Here is a 21,678-nt window from a genome sequence, read left to right on the forward strand (position 1 = left end):
CCTAGAGCGACTGTGCCACAGAATCCAAATGCAAGAAGCAGGGTCTGTTTCCTCGCACATCTCTCTCTTTCAAAGAAAGCCTTCCTTGTTCTACCTCTCCTGGCTGCAATCTCAGCTATCTTTGAGTCTCCCGCCGGCCAAGTGACATCACATGATATTTGATAACTCATTGGGATTTTCAAAGTCATTGAGAATAGTTTTGCTTTTAAGCTAATTAAACTTCCTACCTGTCGGTTAATCTGTGCAATTTTGTTCGATATTTTGGGTCACTAGTTACTATCACTAGTTATATGCAGAATTGTCTTCCAGAGTTCAGTAGTAGTAGGTTACTGAAACCACTTGTATAGAGAGGAGAGCAATTAGGGCAACACTCGGCTATTGCAGGCAAAACAAGCTGGTCCTTAACTTTGATAAATCAAAAATTTTAGTTTTTGCTAAAAGACCACGCCAATATTCCTGGCAAATAGAAGGATATAGTTTGGTTAGAACATTTAGATACCTTGGTGTGGTTTTCCACTCGCTAGGGACATGGAAGGCACACCTGGATCACACATTGCAAGTAGCCATTAGGTCCTCAAATGCAATCAAACATTTCTTTTATACAGGTGGAGGTCAGTTAGTACCTGCTGCCTTAAAACTTTTTGAGGCCAAAACATTGGCACAAATTCTTTATGGGGCACAAACAGGACTCCTTGCAAAGAGAGACTTGTTAGAAACCATTCAAACAAAATTCCTGCGAGCCATCTTAGCTGCTCCCAATGGAACTCCAAATGCCCAGTTAAGAATTGAGACAGGCATGCCTCAAATTCAAGTAAAAGCCTGGAAGATGATGGTCAATTATTGGCTTAAAATGCATTTCTTTCCAGAGGGACTGTCCCCACTACTGTTGACTGACCATTTTCCTTCCCCCTGGAAAAAAGCAATTGATCACAAGCTAGGCTCTTATGGGCTGTCACCATTATTCTTAATGTCCCTAGGCCTTGAGCAAGCAAAGCAAGTAGTAATCAATAGAATGAGGGACATGGAGTTCCGAGAAGAACTAATAGGTTGCCTTTCCACAGTAGGGAGAGAATCAAACAGGGTGTGTGGGAATCGGCAAGATATCTGAGTGACCTGATCTCTCCAAAACAAAGAATAGCTTTCTTCAGAGCCAGATTTAACATTCTTCCTTCAGCACTCCTCCAGGGCAGGTATAAGAGAACTCCAATAGCCGAACGTGTTTGTATATGTGGTAAAGGAGAAGTGGAAGATAATTGACATGTACTATTACACTGCGAGCTACACAGAGCTTGTAGGTCTGCATATATTCTCCCCTTATTAGAGAGATTGCCAGGGACGGCAGACAATTTTTATCTAGGCTTTCTCCTCCAGGACACTAACCCGGTTACCACGTATGCAGTGGCAAAGTTCTGTGCTGCTGCAATGTCCATAAGAAAAAAATTGGCTACAGTATAGTACCATCTTGTACCAATTATCTGGACATACCTTTAACAATCTTTGGACCACAATGTTATTATCCACTTTTAATGTAAATACTTTTAATTATATTTTAATATTAGTATTTTTAACATAGTGTAAAGACAAATGTATATTGCTGGTCTTTGACCGTAATAAAGATCTTACTTACTTGTATAGAGAGGAACAAATTGCCACAATTTTTTAAACAATCAGCAAGCATTGTTGAACAGACAGGCAATAAATTCTTGAGTTTACAAATTAATGATGGAAGAAAACTGTTAGATGTGAATGAGACTTTATGCATTGGGATTTTAATCATTTTACTCATTTAAAATAGCAAATTGCATATAATACATTAAAATGAAGTATATCAAGTGAAATTCATTAAAATGAAGTATATCAAACATTTACTATTTTAATATTACCAGTATTAAGTGCCATTTATATATTCATTTCAGAGCTCTTTTTTATTTAATCCAAAATGAATTTGAAAAGATAATTGTAGTGAGTTTGCTTTTGAACAAATATTTCTAAATTTATTTGTTTACAATTTTATTCGTTTTAAATGTTTATTAGTTTGATTTGATATAACACCTATTTCGTTGTTGTCTTGAGTGACATCTGTGAAAAAAATTCAGGTGCTCAGGCATGAAAATGTGCCGCTCAAACACTATACTTTTCCGTCCACACTGAAAAAAAATTAGAGGGAACCTTGATGAGGACCACCTGTAATTATCCAGATAAACAGTTTGGATTTTGTGATGGCCACTAGATGACAACAGTAGTTCACAGAGAACCTTTGCTTCCATGAGACGTTCATCTGGGATTTTACAGATCTGAGCACCTACCTTTTTACTAGGTGCCTTTTACATTCCTTTTTGGGGCAACTATATCTTGTCTAAAAGAAGCTTGATTACTGCCACTGAGATCTAGTAACATCCATCATGACTTGCCCTCTTATATTACAATAATTCCCTTACAGCTGCGGACAGGAAGACACTACAGAGAGTGATCCAATCAGCACAAGAAACCATTGGTTGCCCTCTGTCACCACTGGATGACATCACCAGATCTCACTGCTTTAGCAAAGTAAGGAAGATACTCAGAGATGATTCACACCCTGGTCAGTGTCTCTTTGCACTTCTACCATCAGGCAGAAGAATCAAAGTATAGCCAGCCGAACAAACAGGTTTAAAAGATAGTTTCTATCCTTGTGCTGTGAGACTTTTAAATACAACCACAATCGCTCCATGCACACGCTAGTTTTTTTTCTTTTTCTTTCTTTTTTAGTTTCTGTTATAATTTTGAACCAGTGAGGTTAAAACCAATTTCGTTGTATTTAAGTACAATGACAATAAAGATTATACTTACTTTTACTTATACTTTCTTATACTTTAAGTAATCAAATGACACACTTGTACATATCATTCCATAATAAAGGCACATGTCCAGATAGTAAATTTTGATAGCATATATCACATAGTGAGGCATGAAAATATACAGTATAGTGATATAAAAGCACTGATTCAAATTAGACAAAGCAATGTCTATCCATTGGGTCAAAGTGCTTTATTTTAACCGATTACTTATAGAAATAAAGAAGCTGTAAGCTTTTAAAATAAATATTAGTTTTCGTACATATTTTTACATATCAAAAAAATACAAACACTGCATATCTGTGGGGACTCAGATTCATCTTGTTTTACATCTCCAAGATGCTGAATTGTAGTTGAATAAATGCATGCATATGGGATTCACAGCTGCAAGATACAAGTGAATTCTAGAATGCCTATACAGTAGCTTTGAAAATACTGTATTGAGTCTATGTTTTTCCTGTCTTATCGAAACAACCAAGAATTCAGTTCTCTTTAGAAAGTTCATCCTATGCTGAGGAACATTAAATTATTCTTTATATCTTCTCTTTTGTAAAGTCTTCTGCTAAATTTGAAAAATTCTCTCTTGGTTTACAGAATAATATATTTCTATGATTTATTGTTGCAATATTAGCTTAAAATAAAAAGTAACAATTTTCTACATGTTGCTTAAACAGAATATATACTAAGTTGTTTTTTATATGCAATATACAATATACTACATACTATACTATTAATTAGTTAACACAACAAAATCAGTAGCATATACTATATATCAGATTATTACACATTTGTATAGCTATCTATATCAATCAACAGATGTTTTGTTTCCAAGCATAGGATCCGTTGAATATGCTGACCATCTGAGATTTCAAGTCACATACTTTATCACTAAAATATCTGGCTGTTTTGTTTTTTTTTAAATGTAAAGAATAGATGGTGCCAGATAAACAGTTCTTAAATTCCTGCATCTACTAAATCATTATTCTTTATTGGTTTTACTTTATTGCTAGCTCCATTTTAGAGCCAAGCAGACTTCAAGACAGAGCATTTTCCCCCTATGGTTGTTGTATTTCCAACACGCATATGTTGAATTATATGCTTTCCAGAAGAGAATTACTCAATCAGTTTTGTAATTAGTTAGCCAGATTAATAGTTAGCTCTATACTAACATAGACTCTGACCTATCTTTTGCAAACATTAGATGAATTGTCATCACCTCTGGCAAAAAAAAACAACAACCCAACCCTACAGACACAGCCTTGTGTGTATAAATGTTGTCTATTTGATCTCATTAGCAGTATTTTAAGGAATAAATATTTTATGAAATATACATGTTGGCTGAAAAGAGAATGTCCATATTCTATAATACAAATTATATACTGGTTATAAGTTAGTATTCCATTAAAACACATTGTAATAATGCATAATGAATCAGATATCATCTTTATCTGACAAGAAGTTTGTTTTTCCCCTGTTAAAATATGGGAAAATCACATCAGATTCACTGAAAATGTAGTAATTGAAGATAGATGTGTATTTTCTTTCAAATGTGAGAATAAACAGCTTTTCTTGCAGGATCGTTTTCCTTAATAAAAAGAATGAATTAGATGTGTGAGGACCAGTTTGGTCTACCCTTGGACACAGAAGAAGTTACTTTCATCCCCATGAACAAATTATTTTTTCAACTCTTTATCTTGTCTAAGAATGTAATGTCTTGGAAGGGGGGGGAGACATGCCTACCAGTAATCTTATTTCTTTTATGTCAAGAAATGGGTTTGTGTCTACTTTTGTTTTACTGATCCTATCTAAGAGTACAGAAGCCTAATTATGGGTGATATCATTCAGACCATTGGGTCAAATATTCAGTAGAAATGAAAACTTAAATAGCCCCAATATCTCACAACTCTGAAAATATTTCACTATTAAACTCCATTATGGTTTTTAATATTCAAACTGATCATGTTTCATTATTCTTTCAAAATTATATTTAACTACCTGTAATAAGAGTTCAAAATCAATGTATTTATCTATAGATAACAAATACTATTTCAATCTTCTGGTTTTAATGAATAATTTAATAAACCCCACTAAGCCATGATTCTCATTTGCTTATACAATGTATAATGTATTATCTATAAAATAAATTTTAAATTGATCATTTCAAACTTGCACATTTCAAACTTGCATTTACTTTAATGCCTTCTTGATCAAATTCTCCATGATTCAGCAAAAAACTGCCTGAGAATTCCTTAATAAATGCAACCTGCAATTTTTCCAGAACCCAATTCTTTCCACATCATTCCACAGGTGTCAAACTGACGGATCAGGAGCTGGATACGTCATGCATAGGCTACATCCACCCCAGCTCTATGAATGGGGAAAATGTCATGAAGCATCACATGATGGCAACGTGACACCATGAGTTTGACACCCATGATTTACACAATGATTTCTTTGCAGTATTCTTCTATTTCTTGTTTATTTTCCATAGCTTGTACAAATGGATGGGAACACCACCTGATCTTCCTTCCTAAATTTTCAAAATACATAATGATATAATTGTGGCTAGTCTTGGCAATGTCATTTGTTTCCCCTGCGAATTAGCGGAAGGGATAAATGTGGAACGGCTTAATAATATTGGAAGTTGTTTTGTCATATTTCTGATCTGTACTGCTAGCACATGATATATTTTAGTAGGTTTGTTGGAGTACACGTTTGTTTCTGTACTTCATAGTATAGAGCCACCAACCAACACAACTTTTCCATTTATCTTTTTTGCAGCTGTTGCTGCATATCCTCTTGTCCTTTAGGAATCAATCATTCTGTCTCCTGTTCATCAGTATCCCTTTTTCTTAGAAGGTTTCTTCTATAAGAACTTGAAAGTTATTTCTGAGTTCCAGCAATGCAAAATATTTTTATGTCTCTTGTTTTGTTCCTCATAGTTCCTACTGGATTTGTTCTTTGTGAGATTATACTCCTTATGGCCAAGCTTTCTTTGTCAACTCCTGGTGCAGCATTTCTCTGGATTTGATCTGAGAAATCCTCATTAAGAGATAAAGTGTGGTTATTTAACTGCTGCATTCCTCTGGTTTTTCTTGACCATGGTTAGATTGACTTGCTACAAACTTATGCCAAGTTCCTTCAGAAAGGAAAATAAATGTTCCATAAACATTGTAATGATTCCATGACTACAAAGTCATGTTTATTCATACCTTTTTATTATTATCATGTACTGTTTATTGTCTGTACATTTTAATGCATTTAGATTGTTTTAAATTGCTGCAGTTTGACCATAATAAAAAGTTAATTCATTCATTCATGAATAGTACCAGCAGCCAGATTTCTACAAGGATCAAGAGTAAGACCACCACAAAGAATACGCTTCACTGTTGCCTCCACTGCATGCATGTAGTGAGAGCAGCAGTGGACATCAATCTTGATGGTGGTCAGTCTTCATAAAATTTGCTCTAAAAGCACCCTCCTGAATATGGGGTGAAGCAAGACAGAACACAGCTGTTATCTCTTGCCTCACTCTGTAACCCATATCAACAACGTATCAATGCTTTTTTGAGCAGGTTATCTACTGCTTTCCTGGAATAATACCAGACATTTTTTAAGAAAGAGCCTAAGTGATTCCCCACACCATACTACTCATTCAGATTGCATCTATGCATGTATTTAATCTCCAACAAAAATGTCTAAACACCTGTACATATACATCCCATGCCATTCTTTGTAGCATCTGACACAGAATAACAGAACTAGAAGGGAGCTTGGAGGTCTTCTGTGCAAGCAGGACATTCTATACCATTTCATAATCAGTTATAAAATGGGTACTATTCCTTAAACATTAAAATTGTGAGGCACAATAATGATTCTTGTATATTTCTTCCTTGAATTTACTGAGTATTTCTGATAATATGAGGAACAAAGAAGGCAGATCCCCTTAAGTAGAAATATTTTTTCCTTCACCTTTTTTTATCTATGCCATGAAGTAAAGGCCTCTAGCTTTTGAAAACACTTGTTTCTCCCTTTCCCACAACCAGAGTCAATCAAATGATTTTGATGTCTAGGTCACCACATTAACAAGCTCTTGAGTAGATGGAGGGTGCCCATCTCATCATGTCCCCACACAAATCACAAGTTTAAAATGTTTTTCCTTACATTTTTAAAGTAGCATTCCACATTTTTTGCCCTAGTGCAAGGAACATATTTTCAGACATCATTTATGTGTGCCTTTACAGGTGGTAAGTTAGAGATTTTTAAATTTATTCTATATTTTAAAAAACTCAATATGTAAAACACAGCAGCAGATTGCCTTTTTCTTTCACCAAGATTTAGAAAATTATACTCAAATGTATTTTACTCTTGTAATATTAACTTTTTTTTATTACCTCAACTATTTCCCTGTCTCCCTTGACTTCCACAGCAAGGGTGCTCACATTATTTCCTGCAGAGTTCCACCTCCACTTCAGAGCTTTGGATTTGAGGAGCTGCCCTACCGTTTATCAAAGCTTTCCCCTTGGTCATCAGAGAGAGAGAGAAAGAGAGAGAGAAAGAGAGGGAGGAAGGGAGGGAGGGAGAAAGTCTTTCCTACTTTGGGCTGGAATGAAATTGTCAGTTTCTACTTTTTTCCTCCAAGCTTTTCTTCTTCGCCTTATTTGTATGGAGTTATCTGTTCACAGCTTAGTAATCTGTCTAGAACTGCTGGAAAGATTGTTTTATGCACCACTTCTGGCAGCTAAGCTAAAGGCTGATAATAGCAGTGTGCTTTTATAGAGACACACAAAAACCAGGCATATGGCTGAGAGATCCACAGAATAGTTTATATTTTTCACACATCTTTCACCATCCTGCTTACAGCACTTACTGTTCCTTTCAGGCAGATCATCCTCAAGAATTAAAGCCCTCAAGCTATTTGGATTTTAAAAGAAAGTGCACTGCTAATTTTCAAAAGCAAATATCAAATGTTCCCTTGCCACAAGGTATAAGCAATATATGCCTGTAAGTGTTTACAAACAAGCATACACAAATATTTATCGCAGGTTGGAGTAAGATTTGTTAAAGAAAATCTTAAGAGACAGTTGGCCTATTTTGATATATCCCTCTTGGTACAGTAAAAGAAAAAATCCATTTTCAGAAAGGTATATTGAAGATAGGACTTTCATTAAAAGTTCATTCTTTCTTTGAAGGTTACCTTCTAGTGATTATTCTTTTTTGTTCATTGTTGCGGTGTAACATCTGGCCTGCCAACATGTCTTCATTAAACTGATGGAATTTAATGGAATTTAATAAATCCTAAGTCTTCAACGTCCTTATCTTGGACCTTGAAATCTGCTAATGGAACATTTTTCAGTTGTTGGTGAATGCAATTTAAGAAACACTTAAGAGTCCTATGAAAGTAATGGTTTGCATCTGTAGAAAATTAAAATGTGCAATGTTTTTTTTTTATGCAGTCAAGAATAAGCACCTTGAAACAACTTTTCCCAGTCTTCCTAGTCTTTCCCAATCTGGTGTCTTCTTAGATAATTACGCCCAGATTCATTGAAATAAAGGGACGTTTTTCTACACATTTTCCCTAGGCTTATCTGAAAGATAAAGAATGCAAAGAAAACTATTATTGTAATGATGAAATTCCCTGTCTATAGGTTAATTAGGATATCTGTCTGGTTCCGAAGCGTTAATGAAACCAGCCAAACACAGAAATGGTTTGTAAATGCAGTTTGTATTCTTCCTTCAGCATGAACTGACCAACAAAGCACTAAGGCAATGAATAAATTGTCAGAGCTGCCATCCTTTGCTTCCCACTACCTTTTATAGCTACATTGGTAATTAATATAAACCGCATCCCGTGCTTGCGCACACCCATCACCTTGTGACCCAGAGCAAAAACCACCCGGCAATTAATCATGGATTGTTAGCAGGAGTTTCTTCAGATTGTGGCGGTGGGACAGTGAGTCTTGGCAGCTGGCCCAGTCTTCTCCCCTGAATGGCAGCTCCAGGCGTCTGGGATGGCCCAAGCTGATAATATCATTGAAGAAAATAAGTATTTCACATGAACAAACAATGAAAGGGCATATTTAATCCTTTTGGCCAACAGAAGGACATGTCCATATCTTCTTGGATATCTTGGGGGGGGGGGGAGGAAGTGTTACCTTATTCTCCAGGGTGAAGAAAGCTATTTATAGAATCTTCTATCATAAGTACTAAATATGTAAGTATCTAGATTTGATAACATGGCATATCAATGTGTAACCTGGTTTAAACATTGTGTTTGCTGAAGGACAACCAATACATGTTTCTAAGATTTCACATAACCTATGTCTTATAAATCAGCAGTCCCCAACCTTTGGGGCACCAAGGACCAGTTCCATAGAAAACAATTTTTGGAGTGGTTTCACACATTACCTAGATCCCATGCATGCACAGATGAAACTTCACTTGCCTATGCAGCCTGGTTTCTAATAGGTAATGGACTAGTGGCCATGGGGGTTGGGAAACCCTAATGTGAAAGCTTGTCTGGTAACTGTTTCAGTATAGTAATTCCATTATAATCCCCAACATTCCCTGAATTTTAACCACCAGCAAAGTGAAAGGTTTATAAATCCAAAGTTAGTGGTGATTATTTCTTCAGACAGTAAAAATTTCTTGTGGGTAATGTTTGGCTCCAGATAATTGTCTCCATCTATATTAGTTTAATGTAAAATAGATGCACATTTCCTCTCATCCAATAGACAATATATCAAAACGATGTGCTTAACATAGCCTTTTAGTTCAGTGTGAACATTTGACATCTCCTATGATGCAAATCTCCTTTTTTGGCTGAATTAATAGATCTTAAGCACATTCTAACCATCCTTTCATTCAGGTATTCAGGAAGGAACAGTTTATGCAGAGGTGCTTAATAAATCAAAGAGACACTTAGAGGGATGTGAATTGTTCAGTCTAGGTGATTATTTTCCCCCCTATCTTTTTAGTCATTATAAAAGTCCAGCCCATGCAGACTACTCTCTGTGTACAAATGTGTGATAAAGTGGGAGAGATCAGAAACAATATTGTAGACAACAGATGAACACAGAATATTTAAAAAGCAGGAAGGAAAGAGTGAAGCCCTGCTGAAAGATTAAAGAATAGGAAAAAAGTACAAATGAGCAAATCAATTACTGTGTGAAGATTTAGAGGATGTTGTTTAATTCATCATGATCTGTGCTACATTGCGTTTCCTCACAGTTTCTTTTTTTATTGATGTTCCTCTTAGTTCTTTCCTTGACATCTAATTCTACAGGACTGAACAATCCTTTGAAGGTAAGTGTTGTGAACTGGAGGCCTGATCCTGCATCATTTCTGAGAAGATTAACTAGGTTCATTTATACCGACATGGTGAATTCTTAATGATAAGGGCTCAAGTGACGCCAACAGGAGAGAACCATCAAATTAGGAGTTTGGAAATTAAAAATACTTTTTCTTTCAAATACCCGACAGTTAGGGGTGCACTCCCAATTGAAAACAAAGTTGCTGATGTGTATTTAACACATACACATTCTATAGATGTAGATGTATTTAACATCTACATGAAACCGCTGGGCGAGATCATTCGGAGGCACGGGATAAAATACCACCAATATGCGGACAACACTCAGTTGTATCTGTCCGCCCCGTGCCAACTCAATGAAGCGGTGGACGTGATGAACCAGGGTCTTGAGGCCGTTAAGAACTGGATGAGAGCTAACAAACTGGTACTCAACCCGGACAAGACCGAGTGGCTGTTGTGTTTCCCTCCCAATAATTTGGCCAGTGTTCCATCACTCAGGCTGGGGGGTCAAATTCTACACCCCTCAGATAGGGTTCGCAACTTGGGAGTCCTCCTGGACCCACAGCTGACTTTTGACCATCATTTGTCGGCTGTGACCAGGGGGGCATTTGCCCAGGTTCGCCTGGTGCGCCAGTTGCGGCCCTACCTGAACCGGGAGGCCCTCACAACAGTCACTCGAGCCCTTGTGACCTCTAGGCTGGAATACTGCAACGTGGTCTACATGGGGCTGCCCTTGAAGAGCATCCAGCGACTTCAGCTAGTCCAGAATGCGGCCGCGCGAGTGATTGTGGGCGCACCGCGGTTCGCCCACATAACACCCATCCTCCGCGAGCTGCGCTGGCTACCTGTTGATCTCTGGGTGCGCTTCAAGGTGCTACTTACCATCCATAAAGCTCTCCATGGTAGTGGATCTGAGTACTTGAGAGACCGCCTCCTGCCAATTACCTCCCTTCGACCTATTAGATTGCACAGATTAGGCCTCCTCCGAGTTCCATCCGCCAGTCAGTGCCGACTGGCGACTACGCGGAGGAGAGCCTTCTCAGTAGCAGCTCCGACCCTTTGGAACAATCTCCCCGTGGAGATTCGCACCCTCGCCACCGTCCAGACCTTCCGCACAGCCCTTAAGATCTGGCTATCCCGTCAGGCCTGGGGATAAAGATTCTAATCCGCCCCACCCGAATGTTGAATGAAAGTTGTGTTTTATCATTTTATTTTTTTTACTCACGTATTGTCTTATGTTTTGTCTTGCACTCCCCCTCCCATGAATTGTAAGCCGCCCTGAGTCCCCTCAGGGAAAAGGGCGGCCTATAAGTAATAAATAAAATCTAAATATAAAATCTAAATCTATTTAATTAATCTGTTTCTGTCCTTTGAAAGAAATATACATTTCTACAGAATGTTGATGGACAGAGTGGATCTAAAAGACCTAAGGAGTGGAGAGAATCTGAGTTTCCTGTGCCAAAGTCAGTCCTTTCCATCCCAAAGTGCTTAGGTAGAACTTTGGTATCTTTGATTTGCATCCTGTGCACTTTCTATATTTTGATTTTGCATTCTTCTATTTCCCATAATTGCTAGAGATAGCACAGTTTTGCTCCAATCAGAGACACTCTCAGTAAATCAGAAGGCTTTGAAGGTAGTGGATCCAAAATACACTCTTGACAGACTCCAAGACTTTACTGCTGATAATTACTGATAGCCATAATATTCCATTGGTTATCCATATTAGCCACTGATAATATATTTTATATAATATAAAGATACAAATGCCTTGAACTCAACTTTTGGTGACCATATAGAAATGTCTATGTAATTTTCTTTGGAAACATGTGGAAGAGGTTTGTTATTGTCAACGTCCAGAGTTCTATATAAAAGGAAGGGACAAAGCGTCATTTTTATGGCAGGTTTATATTTCATCTTCTTTAGGAGTTTAATGTGGAATATCTGATAGTCCCTCTAGTTCTTTTTCCCAAAACAACAATCTTTGGAGCAAGTTGGACTCAGAACAGCAACCAATCATCCAATGACATTTTATGGCTCCCACTGGATCTGGGTTAAGATAAGAAACTCAGCAATTTGTTGAACTGATGATGTTTCAACAGATGTTGTTTAACTGAACTTCCTTGAGGTCCTATGAAAGATAGGTGGTGGTGAGGGAAGATATGAGTTTTAGTATGAAGACATTTTTTTTCTCTGACAGATAATGATGAAGAAGAAGAATACCAGAGTTGAAAGGGACCTTAGAGGTCTTCTAGTGCAACTCCCTGTTCAGAAAACCCCTTGCTCAGGAAACCTGATGTCCCACTGCTCAGAAAACCTTATACCATTTCAAAGAAATGGTTGTCCAATCTCTTCTTAAAAACTTCCAGTATTGGAGTGTTCACAACTTCTGGAGGCAAGGTTGTTCCACTGATTGATTGGTCTAACTGTGAGGAAATTTCTCCTTAGTTCTAGGTTGCTTCTGTCCTTGATTAGTTTGCATCTCTTGCTTCTTGTCCTGCCTTCAGGTGCTTTGGAGAATACTTGACTCCCTCTTCTTTGTGGCAACCCTGAGATATCAGAACACTGCTATCATGTCACCCCTAGTCCTTCTTTTCATTACAATAGTCATACCCAATTCCAGCAACCATTCTTTATATGTTTTAGCCACAGTTCTACAATCATCTTTGTTTCTTTTCTCTGCACTCTTTCTAGAGTCTCAACATCTTTTTTTTACATAGATCAAACTGGATGCAGTATTTGAAGATTATTTATTTATTTGTTTTATTTATTCTTTAACTTTTTATGCCTGTCAAGAAATCCACACATCTTAAAGTTGCCAAGATTGAAAAACAGTGTTCTAATATATGAAATATTATGGTGTAGTTCTACCCAGATCTCAAAATAGTCTTTTTTAGGGTATTTTAAAATATTTACTCTTTAAATTAATCAGATAAAATACTTATTATACTAATAAGTAATGTATATATTAATAATAATGATCTTAATAAAAAATAAAATGGAAGAAAAAATAGAAAATTATAAGTTTAATGAACCATACAATAAAAAGATCAAAAATCTTCTTTGTTGCACTTTTCAAAAATAAAAACCAAAAATGTTCAACAATATCCACAGTCTTTTGATTGAACAATCTGGCATTGATTGTTCTATCCAGTTTTATGCCTTAAAAATGCACAGTAGATCTCTTGCTACATTCCAAATGCTATAATGGCTATACTATATACTGTAAGGATACAGCCAAAAACGTTTATACATCATTAATACTTGGAATCTCTATCACACTATCTTTCAAATTGTAATAAATTGCATATTTGTAAAATCCAGATTGCATATTTGTAAAAGACCCAAAACACAAATTGTATATTAAGGAAGCTAACAAGATTATTAAGCATGCCTCAATAATATTTTACTTAGATTTTCATGCATGAAACTCAATTTTAAAATATGGAAGATTTGTGATAAGTATGTGCACAAAGTAATACACACAGGGGACACTATCTTAGATACTTTCATGATGTGATAAATATAGCCTACAGATCTGAGAACTTGGATTAAAAAAATAAATAGGTTTCCTCGTAGCAGATTAAATTTTATTTAAAAAATAATGTAACAACTGCAAATATACTGTATATTTAAAATGATGCACAAGGGCACAACTTCATAGAAAATATAGGACATGATATCACCCAAATATGATCTATAGTTTACTTGATCAAAGAGCTTTTGAGAAAAATAATTAAAAAGTAAAACTGTATGCAATGAAATTCAAAAGAGAAGATTGGAGACTGGCAGAAAGCATCTAGCTCAGCTTCAAAGTCCTTCCGAGTGCATATAATCAATGTTTGTCAATAGTAATTTTACTCCCTTTAATTTATCTTTTGTGGATATAAAGCATGTTGATATTAGTTACACTCCAACCTTCAGTCTGATTTTTGATGAATCAGGGGTGTATTAAAATTCAGGGCATCTCATTTTAGTCAAGGACAGATCACATAAAATTGTGTTTATTACAGTCCTTTCATCCTTCTGATTCTCTAACTTGATAAAACTTATTTATAGAAACTTTTTATGGAACTGAGAAACAGTGAAAAGGCAGTATGGTATATATGTGGTATAAGTTGCTATCACCATATCAATATCAAAGTCCATATTCGTTCTAGTTGTAAATTATTTTCTATATAATGATATCAAAGGAAATTCAGTAGTTTTCTGTATTAAAGCTTAAATAATACTTCCATACATTGAGTTATGGCAACTGGACATCTTTTTTTGGGGAGGAAACTTTTTGCTGCTTATTCAAATAGGTCCTTTAGTCTGAGTAAGTTGTTTAAGAGTACCCTATATTTATTCTCCACAATGGTTTCATTTCTTACCTAATCTAAATAGAGATTATTAGGGAGGGAGGCAGAGACTTGTTAAGATTTGTTGCTCCTAAATATTTTCTCCTTGGATGGTTGTTAAGAGTGGTCTCCTTCATGAACCTGTGATGTGGTCTTGATACTCTTGGGGACTTATGTCCTGGACAATCCTCCATTTTATTGTGTTGTTATTCAACTTGGGCCTTGATTAAATCAGCATCTGGATCCAACAAAAGAATGTCAGACAAAGTTGAGACTCAAAGTCAACAAAAGAACCTATAATTTCTTACACGACTGATTTATCAAAGAAGCTAAAATTGACACTTGGAAAAGACAACATATCTCTATTCTTCAAACCCACCAACAGACTGAGACAGAGGTTCATCTACCCTAAAGATCAGACACCAAAAAATCAGAAGAGTAATGTAATGCATGCAATTCCCCTGCAGTGAGGAGTGTTCACAGCTCTGCATTGGGGAAACCAAGCAGCCTTTAATTCAAGAGGATAGTCCAGCACAGAAGAAGCAACACCACAGGACCAGCAGTACACCTTTATTTAAAAGAAAAAAGGACACTGTTCATATTTTGGATAGGGAAAAATAGATGATTTGAAAGAGTGGAGGAACCCATTTATGCCAAAATGGAAATCCTTCCCTAAATAGCAGTGGAGGCTTCAGACACAACCTGTCTCCTTTTTTTCATGCTGCTTTGGCATCAAACTGAAGGAAGATCAATACTGCTTCACAGATTCATCAGGGAGGTCACACTTAACAAACCAACCAAGAGAAAAGATTTAGGAGCCACAACTTAATGTCTCTTTGCCCCTATTCACATAACGAATTTATTCAGATCAGGTGAAATCTAATCTTAGTGAAACTACCCTAGTGGACATTTATAAGGTTCCCCTAATTAACTTGTTCAGACTGAAGGAAGCTACTTAGATAAGCAACCAAATATTTCAAAACAAAAAGAAAATAAGTCCAGTTGAAATGACTCAACTTCCAGACAACTCTACCTGGATGGTTGAGAATCTTCATCAGCATATTATTCCATAATGAATTGTGCAATTGTACCACCATAAAGTTGTTCATGGTATGAAAGCAACCAAAGAACAAATATCTGCCATTGAAATTGGTGGGATTTGTTTGGTATTCATCATTCTTCGATAACTATGTTGAATGTGTAAAGAAAAGGGCAGGATATACAAGTCTCAAAATAACAAACCATCTAATTTAAACTGCACCTAACCATAAATATAATGATTAATCAATGAACAGCATTGATGCAAATATATCTCGCATTTTAGAAGCCAGTTTATTAAAAGTGATGTCACAAATAAAATAGATAAGTATGGCAACTTTTTCCCTTAGCAGAGGCCTCAGAAAAGACTTCTTAGAGGAAAACTTTCCATGCCATTTGTACTTGCTAGTTCAGTGTGATCAAATTTGAAAGTGTGGTTAATGATTTGCAAAACCTGTTATTTAACTATTTAAGTTGAGAAACAGAAAAAAAATAGAAACAAGAAAAAGCATATTCACACAAGAAGAAAATCTGTTTAAAATAAGAATGTTTAATTGGTTTGTTTATTTGCCACTTCTCTCTCTGATTGTCTTTCTTGGAAATACTCCTGTTTCAGTAAGTATATTTATTTTAATGTCTAAATTAAAAGAGATTGATGAATTAATGTCAACGCCCATATCATACAACACTATGTTCTACTACTATATTGGCAATCCAGTAGCATTGGCAAAGCTAGGTATTCAGGAATCAGTTAAAAGGAAAAATATGTAGCCTAGATCTTTAAATATTTCAGATTTATTAATGTTTTATTGAAAATAAATGTCAGTTAATCTAAAGGGGGAATGAAAAACAATCCTTGGAAAAGATTGGCATTCTATCAAATAAAATCAATAATCAAATATTGAGAATTCCTTTTATATAATCCTTCCATTCCATATTTCCTTTATTCTTCAGAAAACAGATGCAAATGTTTATTTTATTAATCAATTTCTTAAAAGCAAACATTGGTTAGCATTTAAATAACAGGTTGATATTTTTAAATTTTTCCAGAACATTGTAGAATATTGTGAACTTAACATAATTCTAACAGGGTGTATCCATCATTCATGGAAAAAATGTTTAAAAAAAGTACATCAATAAAAATAAATAGAATATATAGAAAAACTATTTTCTTAAGCATTAATGAAATGCAAAAACAGGAACATTTTTAATAAACACATTTCTTTTTTGTTATAATTGAACTGATCAAACTTTCTTAAAATAAATCCTGGAAGAAAGAATAGCAAGTGTTCTGTGAGCTGATCATATTATTTGCCTCTAATGTTTCACTCCAAAATGAATTGCCAATTCAAATATTCAGATTTTAATAAAACTGTGGTTTGTATGCATGTTTGTGCATTTGTACTCTGTACTTGAGAGGTCAAATGTTATTATACTTACTTTCCTGAATACACCGTACTACCCATGTTTAGGAGAGTAAATATAACAACCTTTTAGTCACCTCTTTGTTTTATATAATGGTTAGAATAGATTACAACTGCAGACACCAGTCCATTAATCAATATTCTTAAAATAATTTATCAAAGATACAAAAGGAAGAAAAAAAGTAACCCAACCACATATATTTTAGTATATATTCCTTACATTGATTATTATTTAACTATTAACTAAAAAGGGAAAATTATAGGACACCATTATTTTTCTTTAATCAAATATAGCAGTTCTCTTCCAGATTTTGCAACCATCTTTGTTCTGTTCAGTTAATGATTAGATGAAAGGAAATGAAGTTATAATTTTTGGCCCTACCTGGAAAGTCTCTAAAATGGAACCTGTAAGTTGCAAACAGAAGTCTGTAATAAAAAGAACATGGCACACCTAAACATTGTCACTTCCTCCCTTGAGCCATGCCTTATACATTCTGCAAATTCAAGTAGCAATTAGTTCCCAGGGGAGACAACTGAAAATTTCCACCTCACAGGGGTTTGGATTTCTTTTGTAAAACTAAAATAAGGGGAGACACTTGTTTTATGTGCATATGTACTGCCATGAACTCCCAAGAGGACAGAAATATACAGTAGCCATAAATAATATAATACAATATAATTATACAGATTCCATGATGGCCACTACTTACTTATATGGAAATCATACCCACACTCTTTTTTTCTACCGGTATCTGGAGGTCCACAAGACTGTAAATGAATTCCTCATTTTGTACTGCAGTTCTTCAAAGTGTGTACAAAATGTATGCGTTGAGGGAAATACTGTATGTTATGGAGCATCATAATGAAAAGATATTTATTGAAAAAAATGAACATGTATGTACAATATATGTATAATGTAATGTATAATATATGCATGAACTATGTACTGCTAATGGTCTGTTTTTCAAATGTACAAAACTACACAAAATATATTGTGTATAAATTTGTGACAAACATATTTTTATTGGCACTTCTTTAAAAAAAATGAACAGATGCAAAAATAGGAGAGAATGAACCTGTGCTAGAAATGATAGTGAGTGAAATAAAACATGTACTTTTTATGTTGGGACAATGCATACATTTGACATTAGGTATTTAATGTAAATTCAGAAGCTTCCTCTAATAAAAGTTACATCACAGAAATGTGACTCTAAATAACTAAAAATGAGGCACCAATGAGATAAATTAGGAAGAACATGTAGCTGTATCCTAAGCTTCACCCAATTTTAATAAGAAGTAGGACCTGAATCAAAGACATATCTTTGAGTGGAACTACATAATAATTGGATATAGACACAGATTAAATAATATATTAAAGTTAAAAATATTTTTTTTTATTTTATTTTTTTAAAAACTTGCATGAGATTCAAGTATCTGTTGTGTACATATTTTGTTGTGTTGCACTGTAACTTTCAGCCTCCAGAGAGAAGAAGCAAGTTGCCAATTCAGCATTATTCATTGATCAAGGGAACCCCATATGCTCTTTTTTACAGGGCAGGCAAGGGTGTGCCTGAAGCTACAGGATTGCAAAATGTCTTAGCTAGATGCATTACCAAATGTTGAACTGATCTCTTATAGAGGGGAAATTCCTTTCTGACCCCTGAAGGCATTCAGCATATGCCCTGAAGCGTGAGAGTTCTCTTACAGCTAAGTGTCTTCTTAATGGGTTTCCATAAGCTTTAACTTGAGCTATGTAGCCTGCGTTCTCAGCACAGATAGCAAAATGTTTGATAATGCAAAAATCTTGTGTCAGATTCATAGGAAGGTCTGCCTTGTGAAACTGACTGAAGAGGCTTTGTTGTTCCTGTCTCGAAATCTATCGAGATCTATTCTTAAGAAGAAACCAAGTGTGTGTGTTCTCACTATCACATGAGATAAATGGAGAACTTCAGAATGTTGCATGAGACAGAATTTCAGATTTACCAGTGATACGACTTATAGGAATATTGAACTCATTTCACTTTGGCTCAAACATCTATAGCCTTTTTAAAAATTTAATTCTCTTCTTCCTATGGGGGTGGGGGGGATTCACTAAACCTTAAACTTGTAGCACGTCAGGAGAAAAAGAATGCTTGAAATTCTAGAGGATTGAAATTAAAAATGGCAAACAAAGAGCTTTATGGCTTCATAACCAGAATTGGTGTCACTATGCAGCCAGGCAAAGCAAACTTCTTCGGAAAAGCATCAAGCAAAAAAAAAATGTTTATCTAAGCAGGTAGAAAACTGTGCAGAAAAGATGGGGAAGCATCATTTAAATTGCCAGTTCCAAATTGGAAATTAATCTCTTCTTGATCTGTCAGTAGGGTTAGGAGTGATTGTTAAGAAACTGTGGTCATGTTACGTGGCTCCTTGTATTTAGATCAGTATTTCCATAACCTAGTGGTTTTCACATGTACTGAACTTTCACTCCTGGATATTTTTTTTCCCAGAGATGTCTATAAATCCTTAGATCTCTTAAATCAACAATTCAAGAGAAGTCACAATTTTCTCCTGCTATTTCCACTCTCTTATAAATCTTCTTGCTATGGGGTGTAGCAGGATCTCTGATCAACTACAGCAAGGAGAGAAAAAGGGGCTGGGGAGAATACTGATTGAAGAAACTGCATCTGCCTTATCTTCTGCTTCATCTGGAGGCTTAAGAATTAAGCTATTTACCAGTATGCTGCTCAGGTCTGAATCCAGCAATTCTAGGCTTGGGAAATCTTACAAATATGCCTCTAATAGGAGAATGAATCTATTTAAAAATATATAGATCTGTGATGCAATTACTATGTAGAGTTGCTATTTTAATTCACTGGTGCTATAAACAACAGTGTGAAATCAAAAGATCAACAGATAAATTATTTAATATAGTCTCCTCTAATTGTTTCATTTTCAAGTATTTTCTGACAACCCAAATTTATGTACATAAAGTTATTAATGCATTTATTTGCATGTGTAATAAATACAAATGAACAAATACGGGTTATTTCTAAGAAAAATATTAAGTATAAGATGCCACTCAAGTTGTTTTCTGTCTTCCAATATTTTAGGTTTTTTTCAATGTTTTGCTAACAATAAGAATAAAGTTATTCGCTTGTTTTCCTGTTTTGGTATGGTAGAGGTAGACACCACAAACAATATTTTATTTCTGTGGTATACTTTTGTTAGAACAAAAGTAGATACAATTTACAAACAGCCAAACTAGCATAATTATATATAATTGCACTTCAGTAAAAATTGGGTAGTAAAAAGCGGACATGCATGGACCAATTTCTGCGCTGCAAAGTTTTCATTGTAAGTGTTCCAGAGAATTAATCTTGCAAAACAATGCAATTTCACCTAAAAGAATAGTGCTCTATTTTGAAACTACAAGTTTGACTGGTGTGCTACAGATTTTTAATTGGAAATCATAACCTAAATCAACACATTAGCTCATTCAGTAACAAAGTCTCTAAGATGTGTTCTGTGGCTGTCGTGTAAAAAATAATAGTATTTGTTATCATATTATTAATCACTCTTGTTAATACCTTCAGTGTATTGTCTTGGGCTTATCATGAATAATCAAGAATGCTTGGGAGGACAGTAGAAAGCATTCAAAAAAGATAGTTACTAAAGTATGCTAGTGCAAGTGAATCATTTTTCCTCAAAGCATTAAAACAGACACATCCTTTAGAAAGTTGATGCTACAACTTTGAAGACTGTCTCTCATTATCTATGTATGCACACAATTGCTCAATGCTTAGTTACATTGGCACTCACAGAAGAAATATGTTCTGTCCACGCATGGGCACATGCATTCACATACATAAATACACACATAGAGAACATGAGAGCATACACCTGCTAACATATTTTGTAATTCAGTGCTTTCAAATGCTTTGCATAGCTCTACTGTTAGACCAAGAACTCAGCATACTTTTGAAATTTTCCAGCAATTTGTAGCCTGAACATTAGTTGTTTTAATTTTTTCCTGGATTTCCTAAACATTCTCCAACGATTTTTCAAGAATAGGACTTATCCCTGAAAAGATACATCTAATTTCCTTATAACATTTTCTTTGGATAATTGAAGTGTGGGGGGAAAATTTTCAGGGAAGCTGTGGTAGCTCTGAAGATAGCGACTGGAGTTGATAAGCATGATAGAATGACAAGTTGGCAAATGGACTGGCTTCTTGAATTTCCTCTCCAGATAAGGAGAGGACTCAGGATTTCCCACACACACAGCACAGAGAGTAGCTTCTCATGAAGAAACCATAAAACAGGTCCTCCAGTGGTTTAGAGCGCTTAGACCCATGGGAATTCTCATCTTTACCTAAGCCATGCTTTTGAGGCTTCAAAAGGACACTGAATTACATATTTCATTTCTTAATATCCTTTAGAAATTGTTTGTTCACTGCTTGTTGGATATTAAGGACCTGTATATTGTCAAGTTTCATTACATTGGGTAAGTCTCCTTCAATCCTCAGTGAAAGAGGATTTAAGAATTTGAAAAACCTTTTTTTAATAAAAGCAAAAGATGATTAAAACATTGACTTTGGAAAGTTACAAAGTAAGGACCAGAATTTGAAATAAGATCTTGAAACCAATTCCAAGAAGCTTTCCTGTAGGAAAATATAGCTGTTTGGGGGGAAAAAACATTTTGAAATAAAGTATAAGAAATTTTCCTCTTGAAAAATGTTGATCAAAAAAAAT

General features: G+C 35.3%; 1 protein-coding gene across 2 annotated transcripts in view; it reads left to right on the top strand.

Annotated features, from left to right (window-relative positions):
- The first annotated feature begins 16,042 nt into the window (after positions 1 to 16,042).
- The window catches only part of HABP2 (hyaluronan binding protein 2), a 31,314-nt gene continuing 25,678 nt past the window's right edge, over positions 16,043 to 21,678 (top strand). For both annotated transcript variants that reach the window (XM_014062546.2, XM_014062547.2), the window contains exon 1: positions 16,043 to 16,136. In XM_014062546.2, coding sequence (XP_013918021.2) covers positions 16,068 to 16,136 — 69 coding nt within the window. In that variant the 5' untranslated portion in view covers positions 16,043 to 16,067. The remainder of the gene's footprint in view (positions 16,137 to 21,678) is intronic.

Source organism: Thamnophis sirtalis, unplaced genomic scaffold (genome assembly GCF_051295495.1).
Source record: "Thamnophis sirtalis isolate CommonGarterSnake01/CBP01778 unplaced genomic scaffold, rThaSir2_p1.2 scaffold_11, whole genome shotgun sequence".
NCBI lineage: Eukaryota > Metazoa > Chordata > Lepidosauria > Squamata > Natricidae > Thamnophis > Thamnophis sirtalis.